Source organism: Pseudorasbora parva, chromosome 8, assembly GCF_024679245.1.
Source record: "Pseudorasbora parva isolate DD20220531a chromosome 8, ASM2467924v1, whole genome shotgun sequence".
In the NCBI taxonomy this organism is placed as follows: Eukaryota; Metazoa; Chordata; class Actinopteri; order Cypriniformes; family Gobionidae; genus Pseudorasbora; species Pseudorasbora parva.
Window position 1 is genome coordinate 48,532,941 of NC_090179.1, and position 22,500 is coordinate 48,555,440.

At 40.0% G+C, this 22,500-nt stretch overlaps 1 protein-coding gene across 1 annotated transcript in view; it reads right to left on the minus strand.

Annotated features, from left to right (window-relative positions):
• Nucleotides 1–22,500, minus strand: part of LOC137084932 (ribonuclease inhibitor-like) — a 318,165-nt gene that overhangs the window by 1,664 nt on the left and 294,001 nt on the right. The window contains exon 2 of the mRNA XM_067451503.1: nt 9,041–9,214. Within this exon, the coding sequence (XP_067307604.1) occupies nt 9,041–9,210 (170 nt within the window). The 5' untranslated portion in view covers nt 9,211–9,214. The remainder of the gene's footprint in view (nt 1–9,040; nt 9,215–22,500) is intronic.

A 22,500-nucleotide genomic window follows, 5' to 3' on the forward strand; every position in this document is an offset into this window, starting at 1 on the left:
TTACACTAAATAAATAAATAACACAATGCTGTCAATATGAAATATATATAAATACTCATTAGTTCACGTTGTTAAAATACATCAGTTAGGACTAGAGGAGAGAATATACGGTTTGTACAGTATAACAACATTATTTCTGTGGAAAGACCCATAAAACATGGAAACCCAATGTGTGTGTGTGTGTGTGTGTGTGTGTGTGAGAGAGAGAGAGAGAGAGAGAGAGAGATAGAGAGAGAGAGAGAGAGAGAGTGTGTGTGATTCTGTGTGTCTGTATGTGTGACGGTGTGTATGAGTGTATATATGTGTGTATGTGTCTGTTTGTTCGTGAGTGAGTGTGTTTGAGAGTGGGTGTGAGTGCGCATGTGACTGTGTGTGTCTGTGTTGTGTGTGTGTGTGTGTGTGTGTGTGTGAGTGTTTGAGAGTGTATGACTGTGTGTTTGTAAGTGATTGAGTGTGTGTGTATGTGACTATGTTATATGTGTGTTGTGTGTGTGTTATGTGAGTTTGTGAGTGTGTGTGCATGTTTGTGTGTGTGTGCCCATATGGAAAAGTTTAGCTAAAAACATGTATGATTCGTATATGTTCCAACAGAATACTATAAAGATCATATATGCTGCAAAAACCACATATACAAATTGCACAATGTTAATGTATTTTCGATCATATATGTCCTACACTGTAAAAAATATATATGCTGGATTGTGTTAAATACAACCCCTGCAAAACAGTGAGATTTTACTTTAGTAAATTAATTAGCAAGTAAAACGAATAAAAATGGGTAACCCTAACGCAAAGAAAATATTTCCTTATATATGTGGATGATAAATATATTAAATTATATTTAATAATATAATATATTTTTTATATTTTATATATTTTTAATATATTTGTATTGAATACAATTTGTATTCAATACAAATTGTATTGCTTGTTTTTTATTTTATTTAAATACACACCAGCATCTCTTCAGTTTAAATCATAAACTCTAGTGGACATCTGAAAATCTCTGAAACGTGTAAAATAATGACTTTTCAAATCTTGTTTTTCATGCCCTAAGAGCAATAAAACACATCAGACAGAGGTTATCATAATTCATGCATAAACGATTAAATTAGGCAATAAAACATTATAAATGACACAGATAAAAACTAACAGAAAAAGAGCAGAATGAATTCGAATGTAAAATATATTACAATATTTAATAATACATGAGGAATTGCTGCTTTCAATTAGAAAAATATGTGACAATATATTTACTTATATATCATAATGTGTCATTTTATACGATGTGCATGTGATGATATACCCAAAAATATATTGAACAAAATAATATATATATTACAAAATAAAGGAACTGTAATCCGTTACAGTTACTGAGGAAAAAATGTGCTATTATATTATGAAAATGTTAACGATTACAAAGGGTTTATATATTCACACACACACACACACACACACACACACACACACACACACACACACACACACACACACACACACACACAAACACAAACACACACACACACACACACACACACACATACAGTTAACAATAACACAAGTCAAGCATACCGGCATGTTCCTAAATATTTAGCAAAGAGCTATAACTGCTGAAAAGTGCACAGACATTATTTTTAATAAAAGTAACAGTTTTATTGCTTTTTGGTCAAACGTCAACCTCACTATCTCCACTATCTCAACCTATCTCCCTCTATTAAACTGAGCAAAAACACATGACATAACAATTAATTTTAACATTTAACCTCCTTTAAATCAGAAATAAAGCATGATGGGAAGTAGAAATTTTTTGTAACTCATTCTGTAAAAGTGTTTATGTGTGTACATGTATGCATTCACATTAATATGGGAAATTCAATATACAGTAAGGCTACACAATAAAGGATACAACTTAATGGATATTACATGTAATGCTATTTATATCTTAATTACTAAATATTGTATGTGTTAAAATATAGCCATACAAGGTCAATTCATACATTGCAGTAGATATATTAAAAAAGGCTTTAGTTTCCTTTATTCCTGTATATTTCCTTTAATATAGGCTATTTTGCATATAATTGCAGTTTATTCCCATATATTTGTTTCGTAATGTTCTACCTATACAAACTATTTGTTAACAGTAATATCAGCAATATAAAAAAAAAAAATTAAACCTCAAAAATAGCCTTAGTTCTGTCATCGCAAACTGCGCATGCGTCAACGCGCAATTCAATCAATCGCGGGTTCATTGTCTGATTTGTCTCAGTGGTATGATTTCCTCCCAGCGGGACCACGAAGTGTCGAGCTTGTGGTAAGATTTGTGTTTGTCATGTCATTCTCAATGCAAATGTTAACTTATTTAATGGCAAGATTTGCTAAAAGATTTGTAAATTGTTCGTTTCTGTTATCATGTCGGTGTCACAGCCTTAGTGTTAGGTAACATACAGGTAACGTTAAGCCTAATTATGCTGCGCACATGCAAAATTTAAACAATTACAAGCGTTTAATGTGCAAAAAGAACAAGTGAAAAATGATTATATTTGTATTAAAGTTATTAAACTATATGATTGATCTCCTCATTTGTTATTCCCTTTGAATAAAAGCGTCTGCTAAATGATCAAATGTAAAAAACGACTATTCTTGTTGTTTAACTGTAATTTGGTAACTAAACCCTAAAGTTCATAATTTGCATAGATAACGTTATACAACGATTGTGTGTGACACCGTGAAAGCTGTGTGACACTGACAAAAAGCAAAAGTTAGAATAAATGTAATGTGATTTGTTTACCGGTATGTTCCTTTGGTCATCATTAATAGTCTGTTTTGTGCCAATTCACTTTAAAAGAGTTAATGTTTTAGTGTACTCGAGTTTGCAATTGCTCTAATGTAGTTAAAATATAAACTCGTATAATTTGCATTCATGTAACTGCAACATATATGAATCTAAATGATGTACAATATTACAGTTTAGTAATAGAAAGTAAGTTACTGTATAAGAATAGATTGTTATACTGGAACTTTTTTAAAGATTGTTAAACATTATATTGAAACGTGTTTCTAATGTTCATGTATGTAAATGGGTGGTCAAGAAGATTTTCTTTTTCTTCCACAGAAAGATCTTTATGAAAACATTTGAAGACCACGAAAGAAGAGCAGGTTCAGCCACAGACTGTTTCATCCCATGAGGACTGGTTCAGTTCTGAAGGGGAAGTGTTGAAGACGTTTATGCAATGTGAGTTGTAAGACTTTTACTAAAGTTAACAAATGAGACTTTATTGTAATGTGTTAACTAACATGAACTAACAATGAGCAATACATTATTACGGTATTTACTAAACTTTGTTAATTTTTTAACGTTTAGTTCACCCAAAAAACGACTTACGACAAAAACTAAAGACGACTTGCGACCAGAGAGTGACCTGAGTGATGCGATGTAGGAGTAGCGTAAGCTTCGATGTCTCTCTGGGCAACAAAATCAAGCTCTTCACTTATATCGAATCCTCTTTAAATTCAAATTCGTGACCAGTGTTTTGTTTTCCTCTATTCTCTGCATATCCGCATTGGTCAATACATCATGCTTCAGGTCAGAGGTCACTCTTTTGGTGTAAGTAGACGCGCACAGTTGACTGCCGGAAGATAGATATTTTAGTCTATAAAGTCAAAAATATGGATATTTTTCTAATAAAAAAATCATAGCTTCTCTTCTGAAGGCCTTTATTAAAAAATTTTTTAAATGTCCTGATAATTTACTCACCCCCATGTCATCCAAGATGTTCATGTCTTCCTTTCTTCAGAAATGAAGTTTTTTGAAGACAATATTCCAGGATTTTTCATCATATAATGGTTTTCAGTTGCAACCAAAATACTGAAGGTCCAACTCAATGCAGTTCCGCCTCCGTGTTTACAAAGCGCTCATGTGAAGACTAATACAAACACCCTCTAGCAAAAAAAAAGGTAAAACAACGATACTGGATGATTTTGAAGTTGAAAATCGAGTGTCTTTGCTAAAGGGCGTTTGTATTGGTCTTCAAACGAGCGCTCAGTAAACACGAGGGCGGGACTTCTGCCTACGTCTATGTGACCATTTACACGTGATTATGTCATCCTTGGCACCTCGTGGAGCTGCGCAAGTTGAACAATTAAGGTTGAAAAGTACATTCATTTTTTTTTAATGACTGATCATTTGACTAGATAAGACCCTATTCCTCCTCTGGGATCACGCAGAGGCTATGAAGCCCTTTGAAACGGCGTTGATTTGGACCTTCAACATTTTGGTTGCAATTGAAAACCATTATATGATGAACAATCCTGGAATGTTTTCTTCAAGAAAATTAATTTCTTTTCCACTGAAGAAATAAAGACATGAACATCTTGGATGAGATGGGGGTGAGTAAATGAACCTGTCAATTTTCATTTTGGGATGAACTAATCCATTAATTCTCTTTGATTGATGGCCATGACACTGTGTTCAATGTATTTTGTTGTTGTTTTTTGGGTTTTGTTTTTTTTTTCCTGAGCAAAGTTCCGTTTCCTATCAAGTTGGAATTGTAAATTACTCATGTGGAGTATAATTTGAGTATTTCATTTTGTGTTGAAATAAAAGTGTTTCCATCACAAATTTGTGTGTCATTGATTGATATCATATATGGTTAGTATATGCAGAGATGTGTAATATTGACTGAAATCATATATGGTTAGTATATGCAGAGATGTGTGATATTGACTGATATCATATATGGTTAGTATATGCAGAGATGTTGTAATATTGACTGAAATCATATATGGTTAGTATATGCAGAGATGTGTGATATTGACTGATATCATATATGGTTAGTATATGCAGAGATGTGTGATATTGACTGATATCACATATGGTTAGTATATGCAGAGATGTGTGATATTGACTGAAATCATATATGGTTAGTATATGCAGAGATGTGTGATATTGACTGATATCATATATGGTTAGTATATGCAGAGATGTGTAATATTGACTGATATCATATATGGTTAGTATATGCAGAGATGTGTAATATTGACTGAAATCATATATGGTTAGTATATGCAGAGATGTGTAATATTGACTGAAATCATATAAGGTTAGTATATGCAGAGATGTGTAATATTGACTGAAATCATATATGGTTAGTATATGCAGTGAGGTTGTAATATTGACTGATATCATATATGGTTAGTATATGCAGAGATGTTGTAATATTGACTGATATAATGTATGATTATTATATGTAGTTTATATGTATATTATATAAACTTGAAGAGCTAACACACCATTTCCCTATTAAAAAAAATATGAAATCTGTATGAAAAGCATATAAACAAATGACACAAAATATAAATAAATCCTATATGACTTTAATTTGACTAGCATATGATTGAGTATAAGAACTTTATATGATTTGTATATGAATATCAGATAATTTATATACCATTGCATACTGTTTACATGTAAAACTCGTATAAGATTTTTGCAGTATTCATACATGACCCAAAAGTTTTCTGTGTGCTTTTTAGTGTGAAATGGGCCATAAACGGTCTGGTTTTGTGTATGACATATATGGGACTTACATTAAACATATAAGATAATTCGGACTGATTTAAGTAAGGAAAATATATGGTCTCTATATATGAACCATATAGGTTTTTTTCAAATGGGTGGGTGTGTGCGTGTGTGTGTGTGTGTGTGTGTGTGTGTGTGTGTGTGTGTGTGAGAGAGAGCCTGTTTATGTGGTTTATGAGGACACAAATTTGTATAACTACATGGGTATTACACTGGTATTACACTATAAATGTGGTTTATGAAGACATATCAAATGTCCTCGTAATTCAAATGGCCTTAAAAACATACTAAATGATGTTTTTTTGAGAAAGTAAAAATGCAGAATGTGCAGAATGATGGGTAGGTTTAGGGGCTGTGTGTGTGTGTGTGTGTGTGTGTGTGTGTGTGTGTGTGTGTGTGTGTGTGTGTGTTGGGTAGGTTTAGGGGCAGGGGCAGTGTAAGGGGATAGAAAATACAGTTTGTACTGTATAAAAACCATTACGCCTATGGAGAGTCCCTGTAAACCACATAGACCAACGTGTGTGTGTGTGTGTGTGTGTGTGTGTGTGTGTGTGTGTGTGTGTGTGTGTGTGTGTGTGTGTGTGTGTGTGTGAATGAGTGAGACTGTGTGTGTATGTGTATGTGAATGTGTGTGAGAGTGTCAGACCTGCAAACTCCTCAGAGTAAAAAAGGTGAAAGTGTCCAGCGAGGGGGAGTGGGGGGGATTGGTAGAGAGAATATATATATGCTGCATTTATTTAATTAAAAATGCTGTGAAAAACATAATACAGTGAAATATTATTCTGATGTACATCATCTGTTTGCTAAATGAATATATAGTAAAGTGTCATTTATTTCTGTGATCAAAGCTGATTTTATCATCATTTCTCCAGTCTTCAGTGTCACTAATCATTCTCATATTAGGATTTGATGCTCAACAAACATTTATGATTATTATCAGTGTTGAAAACAGTTTTGCTGCTCATGGTGCTGCTTCATTTTGTGGAAACCACCATACCATTCAAACATTTGGGGTAAAATTAAAAAAGAGAGAAATTTATACTTTTGTTGATCAGACATAGGCTACATTAAATTGATCACAAGTGATATTTTAAATATTACAAAAGATAATAATTTATTTAATAAATGCTGTCCATTGAACCTTCTCATCAAAGAATCCTGAAAAATAATATGTATCATGGTTTCCACAACATTTTTAAGCAGCACAACTGTTTTCAACACAGATAATAATTAAAATTGTTTGATTATGAAATCCTCATATGAGAATGATTAGTGAAGGATCATGTGACACTGAAGACTGGAGTAATGATGATAAACTCAGCTTTGATCACAGGAATAAATCACACTTTACTATATTCACATAGAAATGGCTGCTTTCATTTGTAATGCTATTTCACAATATTACTGTTTTAACTGTATTTTTGATTAAATAAATGCAGCTTTGGTGAGCAGAAGATAAACATTTCAAAAGCTGCCAGTTAGCACTGCATTATTCATATGATATAGGCCTAGGGTTGGGCATCGAGAACCGGTTCCAACTTGGAACCGTTTAAAAAATAACAATTCCATTGGAATCGTTTAGAAAATTTGTTTTCGGTTCCGATCATCGGTTCCAAACGCAAGTTTTTGTTACCATGGCCACATGATTTCCGGTGCTTGCGTGCCCGCTTGTTCTTTTAGCCATGGAAGCCCGGTAAACGGCGCTCTGAAGTGTGGATTTATTTCACTTTTAAAAAGCCTGGTCGGCACAGTGCAACTAGTGTTGTCAAAAATATCGATACTGAAATATCTGAAAAGATACGATAGCCTGCTCAGTTTCTACAGTATCGATCCCAGCTGCGCCCTCCTCTCCTCTCCTTCTCTGACCGACAGCGAGTTGACGCGCAGCCGCATATTCTCACTCAGCCCAGTTACCCCTCTGAACACGGCGAATGCACGTTCTGCTGGACTTTTGCTTACGACAGCGTGTTAGTGTTAGTGTGTGGGATCGGTCTGAATTTTGCGCAGGATTGCACATAATTCTACGAATCCCTTAGATTTCAAGCTCACATCTGAAGCGCAAACACACACATACCGCAATAAACCCCCCTCTGACATACAAGTGCAAATATTTGCTTCTTTTTCCAGCTTATTATTGGTCAAATACAATCAACCAAATTCTCAGTGCACATTTTGAAGAGTATTAATGTAAACACAGTCATAAACAGTTCAGGAAGAAATGACGAATGAGTAACAGGAACAGTGTTCAGGATCCATGAGTGCGGCAGGTCTTAAAGGGACAGCAGTTATTGTTATTCAAAGTCAAACTACAAAAAGACAAACGATCACACTGCTCTTGACTGATCAACGTGTGTAACTTTAATGGTTTTATAATAAACTATTTAATTTTTTGCAAAAAACATTATCCAATGTTATTTTAAATTTAATTAGCCACTTTGCGTTTTTTAATTCAGTTTCTTACCTGAATGTTAGACCTACCTGAAAAAATAAAGCAGTCTATTTCATTTATATATTTTATTCTATTTTATTTATTTGTGCTATTTTTTGTAATATGTTTATTTGTTCTTATTTTATTACTGTTTAGTCGTCTTTTTAAATTCAATTTACCATTCGAAATCAAGCTTACTTGTGCTGTGTGTAAGCTATTGCAACACAATAACCCCGTTGTAAAAAATACAATGAGTTAGCAAATATTTGTGAGAGAATTTTAATAGCAATTGATCAATGTTTATATAGGAGAAAAAGCTTAAAAACTTTATCATATAAAGTGATCTCTTCAGAAGAACTTTTTGATTGCCTAGACTTTCAAAAGACAGACAAAAAAAATAATTATATAAAAAATGTCTAATTGACAGGATATGCAGCGTTTATCCCCCGTGGTATTGAAAATAGCAAGGCTTTTGGGTCCTCCTTCCTCAGGTCGTCACAAGTAGTAAAATGTTCAAGAGGAGTTCATCCGTTAGATATTTTAAATAACCAACAACAGCGTTTAATGCTTTGTAAGCGGTTGTAAAGAGTCTCAATTTATATTATATTATTTATTTCAGCAGTGTTGTTGTGTAAAGCTATATGATTACTATGATACTTTTAGAACCAAATATTATTGCCCCATTGTTATTATTTTTGTATTTTAAATCATTTTAAAGGCCATTGTTTGCTTAGGTGTATTTTTATTACTACAAAAAAATCAGATTACTTGATTAATCGCCAAAATAATCGACCGATTACTCGATTACTAAAATAACCGTTAGTGACAGCTCTAAATGTAACAATAGTTTGATTCCTCTTTTCAATTTTGTTACTTTATGAATACATTAAATGATAAAGTTCACAGTGTGATGCGCAGGTGATGCTCATTTGCAATCACTCCACCGGCCTCACACCGTTCTCTCACGGCTCTCGCCCGCCCTGCTCGTCACACACAGAGACTCAGTTTCATATCAGAGTCACGTATGATCTTACCACAGTGTCTCCAGTTTACAGAGAGGATTCTCCAGCACAGCAGAGAGCAGCTTCACTCCTGAATCTCCTAGATTATTCCCAGACAGATCCAGATATCTCAGGTGTGAGGGGTTTGATCTCAGAGCTGAAGCCAGAGCAGCACAACCTTCATCTGTGACACCACAGCTCATCAACCTGTAGAGAACAATGACACACATTAAGTCTATCTCCAAAGCTAAACATGAGCACTTACACTAAATAAATAAATAACACAATGCTGTCAATATGAAATATATATAAATACTCATTAGTTCACGTTGTTAAAATACATCAGTTAGGATTAGAGGAGAGAATATACAGTTTGTACAGTATAACAACATTATTTCTGTGGAAAGACCCATAAAACATGGAAACCCAATGTGTGTGAGAAAGTGTGTGTGTGTGTGTGTGTGTGTGTGTGAGAGTGAGAGAGAAAGTGTGTGTGAGTGTATTTGTGTATGAGAGTGTGTATGTGTGTGAGAGAAAGTGAGAGATGCTGTGTGTGTGTGTGTATGTGAGTGTGTGTGTGACTGTGGGTGTGTGTGCATGTCGGTGTGTGTGCGCATGTGTGTGTGTGTATGTGACTGTGTGTGTATGAGTTTGTGAGTGTGTGTGTTTGTGTGACTGTGTTCATGAGTGAGTGTGTATGTGACTGTGTGTGAGTTTGTTGTGTGTGTGTGTGTGTGTGTGTGAGTGAATGAGTGTGACTGTGTGTATGTGAATGTGAATGTGTGTGAGTGTGACAGTGTGTGTGTGTGTGTGTGTGTGTGTGTGTGTGTGTGTGTGTGTGTGTGTGTGTGTGTGTGAGTGAGTTTATGCGTGTTCATGAGTTTGTGAGTGTGTGTTTGTATGTGTGTGTGTGTGTGTGTGTGTGTCAGTGTATATGACACTTATGTGTATGTTGTATGCGTGTGTGTATGTGACTGTGTGTGTGAGTTTGTGAGTGTTTGTGACTGTGTTATGTGTATGTTGTATGTGTGTGTGTGTGTGTGTGTGTGTGTGTGTGACTGTGTGTGTGAGTTTGTGACTGTTTGTGACTGTGTGTGGGTTCATGAGTGAGTGTCTTTGTGAGTGTGTGTGTGTATGTATGTGACTGTGTGTGTGTGTGTGTGTGTGTGCGCATGTCTGTCTGTGTGTTTATGTGACTGTGTGAGTTTGTGAGTGTTTGTGAGTGTTTGTGAGTGTGTGTGTGTGTGTGTGTGTGTGTGTGTGTGTGTGTGTGTGTGTGTGTGTGTGTGTGTGTGTGTGTGTGTGAGTACGCATGTCTGTCTGTGTGAGTTTGTGAGCGTGTGCGTATGTGAGTTTGTGTGCATGTTCGTGTGTCTGTGTGTTGTGAGTGAGTGAGTGAGTGAGTGAGTGAGTGAGTGAGTGCGGTGATGGACAGCTGTCCTCATCGACTGGTGTTTGGATGGGATTTTTTTTTACTCACTTTCATTAATTAATTCATTAAAAGTAACTCCATTTTGTAAGATCATTTTAATCTAAGTAATTCCAAACATCACGAGGCAGACGACATTAGTGATCAAATACAGTCGAGTTATTAACACGCTCCACAGCACCACCCAGTGGATTTAGTTATAACTGCGAGATATAGAGGATTCACTGCATTTACGCCAAGAGGGTAATCCAGCGCTCGGAAAGCGTTCCACCCATAGGGGCGGCCATTGCTAACCAAGCCATCACCTGCTGTTAGCATCCCATTGACTCCCATTCATTTTTGAGTCACTTTGACAGTGAATAACTTTACATCTGAGGCGTTTAAAGACTCCATTTGTCCAGTGTTTATTTCTAAAGAAACACGAAAAATCATAAAAGGCTCCGTTACCTTGTATCTTACACTATCGCCCCGCAGAAGCTGTTTTTGTAAAAATAGGCTAACGATTGCATCATAACCAACGCGACTCTGTCGCACAGTTGAGAAATTACCGTATAGACCTGAGGAGACGCTCGCAGGCAATCTTTACTGTCTATGAGACAGTCGGGGGGACGTGGAGACATAAAGTCTGATAAAGTCAAGGGGGAAGAATGGGGAGAAGCCCATAGTGAGCCAAAAGCAACGGAAGAAAATATTTAAACAACGTGATTCAGATTTCACTTTCCACAACTACTAGAAGACCTACAGCTGTCAGACAGGAGGCTCACGTCACATCTACGTCCTCAAGCTCAGTCTGAGCCGGCGCAGTTCGCTCAGCCATCAGGAAGTGAGTGCTCCTTTACTGACATCACTTAACGCCGTTGAAGTCAATGGGATAGCTCTGTCCATTTCTTTTACTGTCTATACATTTACGGCCAGCGAAGCAATATAGTAAAATTACAATATTATTTTTATTTTCCGAATATTAATTACAGATCGAATATATTCGTGCTCACCCCTATTTATGGAAGCTGAAGTGTAGCAACATAAAATTTGCAATGCAATTTGCAAAATGGCAATGCATTTCAGTATTTAAATTTACATTTTCCATACCATGTGTGCAACATAATTCAAATTGAATAATATAATTTACATTTGCTATTTCCTACACTAGTTTTAACATATACTTTTAACATAAATTGTATATTGTAATACTTTATATAAGTTGCAAAATTAAAATGTATTACAGAAATAATTAGATGTGTTTAACATGTTCAAGCAAAAATTGTAGCGAAATGATCATTTAAATGTTATTTTTCTAAATTGCATTTAAACTCCCATTTAAGATACTTGCGACTGCATTTTGATTATATATCCCGCAATGAATGTAGCAAAATTCAATGTGGAATTGAAAATGCAAAACTCCATCTCGCCTAGGGCAACCAAAGAGCTAGAGCCGGCCCTGCCGCTGTCATAAAGAGAGGAAAAAATACAACCATACTGATATAGCAAACAATAATCATAGGCAGCTTGTCTAAGACTATTTGAGAGTAAAATAATCTCTGTTGTAAACCACAGTTCACTTCAGCGCAACCGTGCTCATGTTAAGGTGCCACCAACCTCTGGGCTGAAGGCCTCAAAAACCTGCTACCAACACCAATAAACAACACTAACCATTATCTCTCTCTGTCTCTCTCTCTCTCTCACACACACACACACACACACACTCAGACTCTCTAATTAAATACATATTTTTTATTTCTATGAATTTGTGTCATTTTTCATATCAGACCCCCGTACCCAGCCAAACCCCCGTTTGCTGCCGCCACGGCCGAAATCTCTGAACTCAGTTCAAAACTTGAGAGCCCTGTTGTAGTAAAAAAACGTAATTTGGCACATCATTTCATCATGCTGTTATTCAGCCCACTGCTAATTAATGCCTATTGCAAAAAGAAAGAAAGCTTGAATAAAATAAGTCATTGACATTATAGGCTATTAACTCTACGCGCTGTCATGTCAGGGTGAATACTAGGACGAGCCTGAAGAAATTAAACCGGTAATTTTGACTGAATGGAAAAGAGAGCGCGTCTTTTTCAGGCAGATAGTGCAAATTATTTTATACCAGCAGGCCTAACACTCATACAAGAAACAAACTATGGAGCAATGACATTAAAACGCTGACTCTATTCATTGACTGAAATTGGCTGCAAGTCCACCGCACAACAGTGCATGTTCACATTTTTAATTGTCCATAACAACCCCAAAACTCGCCTGCTTGCCTTGCACATCTAATTAATGGGCTGACGAAGTTCTCAGACTATTTTTCTTACCTTCTTTTGTTTGTTGCTGTGGATGTTATTGAGCTTGTAGAAGTTTAGCTCTTGCATTCTTCTGAACATCTCACGCCGAATTTACTTAAAATATAATATTCCGTCACGTCATCGGCCCGATCCGCGGCCGTTACCGCCAACTGCGCATCTCTATGAGGCGGTTCAGCCGTGGCATGCAAGCCTGCAGTTATCCGGCCGGCCGAGTTGGGTATAAACGGAGGTCGGAGCATGTTGGAAAAATACATCTTCACACTACAAACAGCTCTTATGGTAAATGTACTCCATCTCCACTTGTTTGGAGTGCCAGTTTGAGTACAAATGCTGAACACTTGGTACATTTTGTGTAAATTGGTGAAGAATAAACTAATTGTTAGTCTAGGTGTGGCATTTAAATGGAATACTAAAAATAGTAATAAAGTCTAATTTACTTATGTCATCGCTTGGAGTTCTGGATACCATTCACTTGCATGGCGGGACCTACAGAGCTGAGAAATTATTCTTAATGTTTGTAATTGTTCAATGTCAACATAAACCCTAGTGCTTATTGCGCTTCTTGTGTCTCCACCAGGTTATGCTGGGAAGGGAAAGCGAGGCGAGCTCCAGGGCATTTATTCACAAACACCCCACCCTGGATTTTGCTGTGTTTACTGCATGTAGATGAATTCCAATGTGCTGCAATAGTGTTTATACAAATAATCAAAAACACTAAAAATAATACAATTAATCAATGACTTGTACATGATTTTATTCATTAAAAAATAATTTATCCACCCTGAGATTTCAATTTAATATGTGTAATCCTCAGAAGAACATTAGTCTGCTATTTAAAAAAAATGCAGTAAAGATGAATGGTAACAACAACAAAAGTTTACATTAGCCAACTGTTTTTCATGCATTTACACACTCACTTCACTGAGTGCAATGGCATCTCATTGTGATATTGTAGATTGTCTGGCTAATATTGAGAAATAGGCTTGAGTAAGGCCTACATTACAGCCTTGAGTTTAAAACAGCATCCCTTTAAGTATGGCAAAAGGTGTAAGTGACTTCATCGCTTACATTGAGTGGTAGCCTACTGTCCAGTACCACTCAATGTAAACGATGAAGTCACCTCGAAAGCCAGTCTGGACACACGATAATAACAAAGACGTAAGAAATTAAACCATGATATAGAACCTGATATTTAATGGTTTCATTTCATTAGGTGAAATCCCTCCTACTCGAGGCATGAGCCCCTCCCACTTGCACATTTGTCAAATCCCTCCTACTCGTGGCAAAACCCCCTCCCACTTGCATATTTGTCAAATCCCTCCTACTTGCGGCATAAGCTCCACCCACTTGCTGCGTAAGCTCCTCCCTCCTGCAGGTCTCCGGGCTGCAGCGATACATACATGGGCCGGCCTGCTTGAGTCCCTGAACACGTGCGGGCAAGAAGCATTTGGCATAGGAGGGGCAGATGAACGGAGGGTTAAAATGAAGCACTCTGATTGGCCGAAAGCTTTACACACTGTGGCTCAGCGGCAGAATCAACGTCATGGATTGCACTGAAACCGGCGAAATGCGAGATGCAACAAAATGCGTACCTAGAGAGCAGCGAATCGTACAAGCGTACTTAAGAGTCTAAATGCGTGCTGAGTACGAAAAATGCGTACATGTTGGCAGGTCTGGATCATGTGACACTGAAGACTGGAGTAATGATGATAAATTCAGCTTTGATCACAGGAATAAATCATATTTTAAAGTCTATTAAAATTGAAAACCATTATTTTATTAATATTTCACAATATTGCTGTTTTTGATCAAATAAATGCAGGCTTAATGAGCATAAGAGACTTCTTTCATAATGCTGCATAATTATCAATACTGGTAATATAATAAAGTCCTTTCACGTCACCATTTGGCCAGCCTACACTTCACATAATCGGCCTGTAGGTGGCGCTGGGCTTCATTAACTTTGATAGATTCATCAAATAGTAAACGCTGCATCAAAAATACAAGTAATACTACTTACCATTAATGCGACTTTTGGTGCTGCGTGGTTTTGTGCGGTGCTTTTTTTGGCCGTTAACATCCTGTCAGCGATGCAATTTGATTTATTACATTTTCAACCGATTTGTTTCAACTTGTTTTGCCAGATCACGATTGGTTGGTGTAACGTTATTATGCATGACAAACGGGCATTTATGAAATATATATGAGATTTTTAATTAAATCGACACATTGGCTTTGATTTTTGATGAAAACAATGTTTGTTTTATTTTTCCCCTTAAAGCCACAGACACTCTCTGAAAGAACCATATATGACAAGAGCGCCGTTTCCGAACAGACTGTGGAAAATCAGCCGGTAAAACGCACGCAGCCCATATCAACGCGTCACGGCAACGCCTCAGACCGACTGATATGAAAAATAAACTGATATTTCCCGACTTTTGAGCCGTTCGTTACTATTGTACACATTGTCATGTTATTATAAGCCAAATTTATTTCGTTTCATTGACCACAAATATTATCATTAATATTTGTCTTAAAGGGGCACTTTTGATTTATTTTGAAAAAGGCCAGGGGCTCGAGCACCCAAAGCTCCCCGCTCTGCACGTGCCTGGTGTGTGTATGTGTGTGTGCTTGTCTGTGTCTGTGTGTGTGTGTTTGTTTTTGTGAAATATGAGGACATTACCCATGTCCCCACTTTTCAAAAGGCTTATAAATCACACAGGAGGAGTTTTTATGAGAAAAGGCAGAATGTGTGCGTGTGTGTGTGTGTGTGTGTGTGTGTGTGTGTGTGCGTGTGTGTGTGAGAAGGGTAGGTTTAGGGGCAGTGTAAGGGGATAGAAAATACGGTTTGTACAGTATAAAAACCATTACGCCTATGGAATGTCCCCACATTTCACAAAAACAAACGTGTGTGCGACTGTATGTGTGTGTGTGTATGTGACTGTGTGTGTGTGCTAGTGAGTAAGTGTGTGCCTGTCTGTCTGTCTGTGTGTGCGTGTTTGTGTGTGTGTGTATATATGTGTGTGTGTGTGTGTGTGTGTGTGAGTGTGTGTGTGTGTGTGTGTGTGTGTGTGTGTGTGTGTGTGAGAGAGAGTGATTGTGTATGTGTATCTGTGTGTGTGTTTTTGTGAGTGTGTGAGAGAGTCAATGTGTGTGTTAATGAATGTTTGCATGTGTGTGTGTTTGTGAGCATGGCTCATCAGAGAATTTTATAAAAAATGTATTCTCCTGACTAGCAACACAATCATTAGTATAAAGGGTAAATAAAATGGGTGAACTGACACAACCTTGCGGGGCCCCTGTATTACTATTTTTCACCTCTGAATAAGAGTTATTAACTCTGACCTGTTGTGTACGATTAGTTAAAAACGAGTAGAACCACTTAATGCAGAATGGATTTACATTTAACTCTAACAACTTATTTATCAGTATCATGGGTTGAAGTGTATTAAATGTGGAGCTAAAATCTATAAAGAGTAAACGGGCATATGCATGTGAATCTTCTAAATGACTATTAACCAAACGAGTGATACAATTAATAGCATCCTCAGTGCCCCTTCCAACTTTATAAGCGAACAGAAATAGGTCAAGGATTAATTTAACCTGATTCTTTAAAACAGATACAAGTTTTTCAAAACATTTCATAATATTTGAAGTCAAAGCCACAGGTCTAAAATCACAATTCTCAACTGGGCACGCTTTCTTAGGAACTGGCGTAATTATAGTTTTTTTTTCCATAAAGATGGAATAATATGTGAGTCCAAAGATTTCTGAAAAATGGGACAGAATGCTGAAGTAAGCTCATTAGCACAAGTTTTTAGCAGGAACGCAGAAATACCATCAGGACCCGTAGATTTTTAGTGCATATCCCTCTAAATAACGACCTAACTCTCCCTGGTGCCATTTCTAGCCTCTGACCTGAGTCACATGTAATATAATCCAGATTACACATTAGTTCTGCGGATGACTCAAACCTAAGAAAGAAATCATTCAGGTCATCTGCTTTTTCCTGGTCATTGCTAGTTATAAGCTTTTTCCTAGGCGGTGCCATATTGGTTACAACCTTCATAACATCCCACAGTTTTCTAGAGTCCCCCCAATTAAAATTGTGTTCTATAGTATCTTTAGTATAGTAATTTCTATAGTATTTTCTACAGTATTTTTTCCTTGCCCCTTTCAATAACAAATTTAATTCCTTTTGGACTAATTTTAATTCAATTTTGTCTTGGTTAATAAAAGCCCACTTCTTCCTGTTTAAGCACTTTTTAACTTCTTTTGTTATGTAACTTTTGTTATTAGGAAATACAGTTACATTCTTCTTCTCTACAACTGAGTCTACACAAAAATTAATATAATCTGTCATGGTTTCTGTGGCAACCTCAATGTCCATTTCATGAAAGAGTTCCCAGTCCGTCGAAGCAAAAAAAAAAAAAAAGTGTGTGTCTGTGTGTGTGTGTGATGGGTAGGTTTAGGGGCAGTGTATACACATGTATACATTTACTATAAGGGGATAGTAAATACGGTTTGTACAGAATAAAAACCATTACACCTATGGAATGTCCCCACATTTCACAAAAACAAACGTGTGTGTGTGTGTGTGTGTGTGCTAGTGAGTAAGTGTGTGCCTGTCTGTCTGTGTGTTTGTGTGAGTGTGTGTATGTGTGTGAGTGTGTATGTGTATCTGTGTTTGTGAGTGTGTGAGAGTCTATGTGTGTGTTAATGAATGTGTGCATGTGTGTGTGTTTGTGAGCATGCCTGTGTGACTGTGTGTGTATATGTGTGTGTGTGTCTGTGTGTGAGAGTGACTCTGTGTGTGTGTGTGTGTGTGTGTGTGTGTGTGTGTGTGTGTGTGTGTGTGTGTGTGTGTGTGTGTGTGTGTGTTACACAGGGCGTGTGATGCGTCAGTGCAAGAGTGATGGGGTAGTAGTGCTTGTATTAGCAGCATGTATGCTTCTGCTTGCCACTTTCTGCTTTCAGCTACTGCCACCGGATAGCCCTTTGTTCTTTAGGGGCGAAAAGAGGAGCCGAGTGTGTAAGCCTCCTCAGCCGGTACATAGCCTCTCCACTGCCAAGATCTCGTGCACGCCTCCTCGTGGCACACATGGTAACTGGTCCCTTGCGGTTCCAGGCTAAGTTGTACGGGATCTCGGAGCAGCAGTGGGCCCCAGAGTCGCGGCATGCAGGCCCATCAGCGAGTGGAAATGCCCTGATGCCCGTCAACCACTGTCCCAGCTATGGGCAAATAGCCCCAGCTATGGGTAAATAGTGGAAGACCCCAACGGTGACGCAGGCGGAAGATGATGGTGTGAGAACCATCACAACGGCTAGGAAGGCGGAAGAGGGCAACCCCACAGCCACGTGGGCTAACTCGGGAGGGTATAGTGGCTAGGGGAGCAAACCTCGAAGACAAACCTGCACCTGGGGGTAGGCACAGGCGGAGTCCAGCTGATTGGACCACCGGCAGCCTCCTGCAACTCCTGCCAGACGAAGGTCGTCATGGGTTCCCCCATGCCACTGGAGATCCCTCTGGCAGAAGTGAAGTTGGTGGGGGTGAGGTCTGTGCACCCTCACGCCCACCTTAATCCTCACCTATGCACAAGCTTCTTGCCCCGACCCCCTTCCCCCCCTCCTCCAAAAAAGTCCTGTGGCGATGTGGAATGGTGATGGGCACAGGCCAAGGATGTGGCTGGGAGTGCCTAGCCAAACCATGCACACAGGCGGCAGTGGAGTGATGGTCGTTAGGACTGCGGGATGGAGCAGCGGGTCTTTTCGGCAGCTTCCACTGCGACTGAGCAGCCCCACACTGCTCACCCCTGAGATGGGGAAGGACCTGGAAAAGGTGGTCCAAAAACTGTCTGCTCCCCACACTCCGGACGGTAAACCGCAACCGTCGGAGCATCCCCCCTCGCGGTCGAAAAACAAAAGTAAAAAATAAACTAAGCATTGCTTCATGGAACGTTCGTACACTGTTGGACCTGGCTGAAACTCCTGGTAGGCCCCACCGCAGGACAGCACTGGTGGCCCTAGAGCTTGAGAGATATAACATCGACATAGCAGCTCTCAGCGAGACCAGACTGCATGGGGAGGACTCCCTGACAGAGGTTGGTGCTGGGTACACCTTCTTCTGGAAGGGGGTCCCTGAAGGCACTCGTCGCAACCATGGAGTTGGTTTTGCCGTGAAGACAAAACTGCTGCAGCACATTTCGGAATCCCCTATCGGCATCAATGAAAGACTGATGACTTGGCGCATTCCCCTGGCAAAGAAACGCTTTGCAACTCTCATCAGCGCATACGCTCCAACCCTTGATGCTGAGCACAACATCAAAGAGGATTTCTACAGAGCACTCGATGCCATCCTACAGCAAACCCCGGCTACGGACAGGCTCATACTCATGGGAGACTTCAATACTAGAGTGGGCACGGAGCACCTGGTATGGAGTAAAGTCATCGGCCAGCATGGTGTGGGGAATATGAACCACAATGGGCTCAGACTCCTCGCCCTCTGTTCAGAGCACCAGCTGGTCATTACTAACACCATTTTCCAGATGAAGAACCGGTTCAAGACCACCTGGCAGCACCCACGCTCAAAACATTGGCATCTCCTTGACTACGTGATTGTCCGTCAAAAAGACCGAAAAGATGTCCTCACCACCCGTGTTATGAGAGGAGCTGAGTGCTGGACTGACCACCTCATGGTCAGATCCAAATTATCCATGAGCATTCAACCTCGTAGCCCAAAGACAGCCTCACACAAGAAACTCAACTGTGCAGCGCTGAACAGCCACACCACCAAAGACAACCTTCGCTGGCTCCTTGCTGAAAACCTCAACAAGATCCCGGAAGAATCAGCTGACTGGCCAGCATTGCGCCAGGCTATTCATAAAGCAGCCTCAGAGGCGCTTGGCCAATCAAGGAAACTCCATCAGGACTGGTTCGACTGTAACTCAACTGAGATACAGTCACTCCTAAAAACCAAGCACGAGGCCCACAAAGCTCTCCTGTCCTGCCCTGGATCTCCTGCCCTTATAACCTCCTTCACTGCTGCTAGAGCAGAAACCCAGCGAGCCCTTCGGGCTATGGAGAACACCTGGTGGGTGCAAAAGGCACAGGAAATACAGAACCTGGCTGACTGTAACAACACTCAAGGCTTTTACGATGCCTTGAAAGCATTGTATGGCCCCAGGAAACGAGTGACTGTTCCAGTCCGATCAGCTGACGGGACCACGCTTCTCAAGGACCGGCATGAGATTCTTGCCCGTTGGGCAAATCATTTTGAGAGTCTCTTCAACCACACCAACCCTTCTGACCCACATATCCTGGACAATTTGCCAGACCTGTCACCAACCATACACCTGGATACCCCACCACTCTACTCAGAGCTCCGGCAAGCCATTGCAGGACTGAAGAACAACAAATGCGCTGGACCCGACGGAATTCCTGCAGAAGTTTTCAAACAAGGAGGATACATCCTCACGCGCCGTCTGCACCTCCTGATCCAAAATATCTGGGAACATGGGACCCTCCCACAGGACTGGAAAGATGCTAACATCGTGGTTATTTACAAGCAAAAGGGAGACAGAGCAGTCTGCAGCAACAGCCGTGGGATATCTCTCCTCTCCATCGCAGGGAAAGTCCTGGCCAAGATCATGCTCAGCAGATTGGTTGAGCACATCTCGGAAGCTGTGCTTCCGGAAACGCAGTGTGGCTTCAGGAAGTCCAGGTCCACAATTGACATGATCTTTGTCTTGAGGCAGCTGTTGGAGAAGAGCCGAGAACAGCACAAAGACCTTTACGTAGCCTTCATTGACCTCAGTAAAGCTTTTGACACCATCAATCGTGAGCTGCTCTGGAAACTCCTCTCTAAAATTGGGGTACCACCCAAGTTTCTCAGCATCCTACAGCAGCTGCACAACGGGATGCAAGCCAGAGTGATCATGGGAGAACTCCAGTCAGAATCTTTTGAGGTAAACGTTGGGGTGAAACAAGGGTGCGTCTTAGCTCCGATGCTCTTTAACATCCTCCTGTCTGCCATCACCTGCCTCTTCCATCGTGTCATGAGGCATGAAGACGGTGTCCATGTGGAATACCGACTCGACGGAAGCCTCTTCAACATCCGTCGACTCCAGGCCCGCACAAAGACAAAGTCCCGGCAAATTTGTGAGCTTCAGTATGCTGATGACTGTGCCGTCGTAGCCCACAGCCCGGACTCTATGCAGTACGCCCTCAACACTATAGCCAGTCTGTACCAATCTTTTGGCCTACAGGTTAACATTCAAAAAACTGAGGTCATGTCTCATCTCACCACCCCAGTCCCCATACCCCCCAGCTTTCATATAAACGGTGTTCCACTTAAAACAGTGGACCACTTCATCTATCTCGGCTCCACTTTGTCCTCAAGCTGCTCCCTTGACAAAGAATTACACACCCGGATAAATAAAGCTTCATCATCTTTTGGACGCCTACGCAGCAGGGTTTTTGAAAACCATAACCTGAAGGTCAGTACCAAGGTGGCTGTGTATAATGCGGTATGTCTCTCCACTCTGCTTTATGGGGCAGAGTCATGGACCCCTTACCGCCAGCACATCACCAACCTAGAGGCCTTCCATATCCGCTGCCTACAGAAGATCCTCAACTTGTCCTGGGAAGACAAAATCCCCCACACAGTCATCCTCAGCAATACTGGCTCAATCTGCATGGAAGCAGCTGTGGCCAACAAACACCTGCGTTGGATAGGGCACACTATACGCATGCCTGAACACCGCCTGCCTCGCCAAGTCCTCTACAGTCAACTACTGGGCTCAAAGCGCTCCGCTGGAGGACAAAAGCGGCGCTTCAAGGACTACACCAGGGACCTTCTGAAGCGAGCAAACATTCCCCTCACGCAGCTCGAATCTCTGGCACTAGACAGATCAGCCTGGCAGGTCACCTGTGCCACTGCAGTCTTTCAAATACACCAAAAAAACCAAGACAGACGATCCGAGAGACGCATCAAGAGACACCAGCGGGCGGCTGGTACCCCCCTGGTGTCTGGTTTCCCTTGCTCCATCTGCGGAAGAGTGTGTGGCTCAAGGATTGGACTCAACGCCCACGAGAAGTGGCACCAGCGGCAATGTCGCTGAAACCCTCCCCCCCACCCTACCCCCTTCCCTCCATCCCCGGAGCAAGTGTCATCATCGAATATACGATGGACAGCTAAGAGTGTGTGTGTGTGTGTGTGTGTGTGTGTGTGTGTGTGAGTGATAGGGCTGTCATTTTTTAATAAAATCTAATTCGAATGGATATAAAATATCAAGCAATGTATTTGAATATAAAGCCTTCAGTTAGTCTACCGCATCAGATGTCGTCGCCGTCCTCTCCAGCAGCTGGACTTTGTTTACGGATGCCATAGCAACTCTCAGCGGCCACCAGGACTTATACGGTTTTATAAAAGCTATTTATTTGTTGTAAAGTGTAATAATCATCTCAGAAAAAAATAAATTCTAATGTCAGACGCAGTTGAAGTAGTTGATTGTTTGCTTATATGGGTAGGTTTAGGTGTCATTATGCCAACATTATCTTCATAACTTCTTATGAAATAAAAAGTTTATCCCTCAGAAAAATGAACTTACAGCTCGGTGCATGTGAGCGTGATGTGCGCTCTTCAGTGGTGAAGGTGCGCGCTGTGTACGTCATATAAGGACACACACTCAGAAGTAATCCGGTCAGGTCCTGTACACTGTGAAATGTTTCGTTTGATCGATTCATGAAAAGGTTTATCCACCCATCTC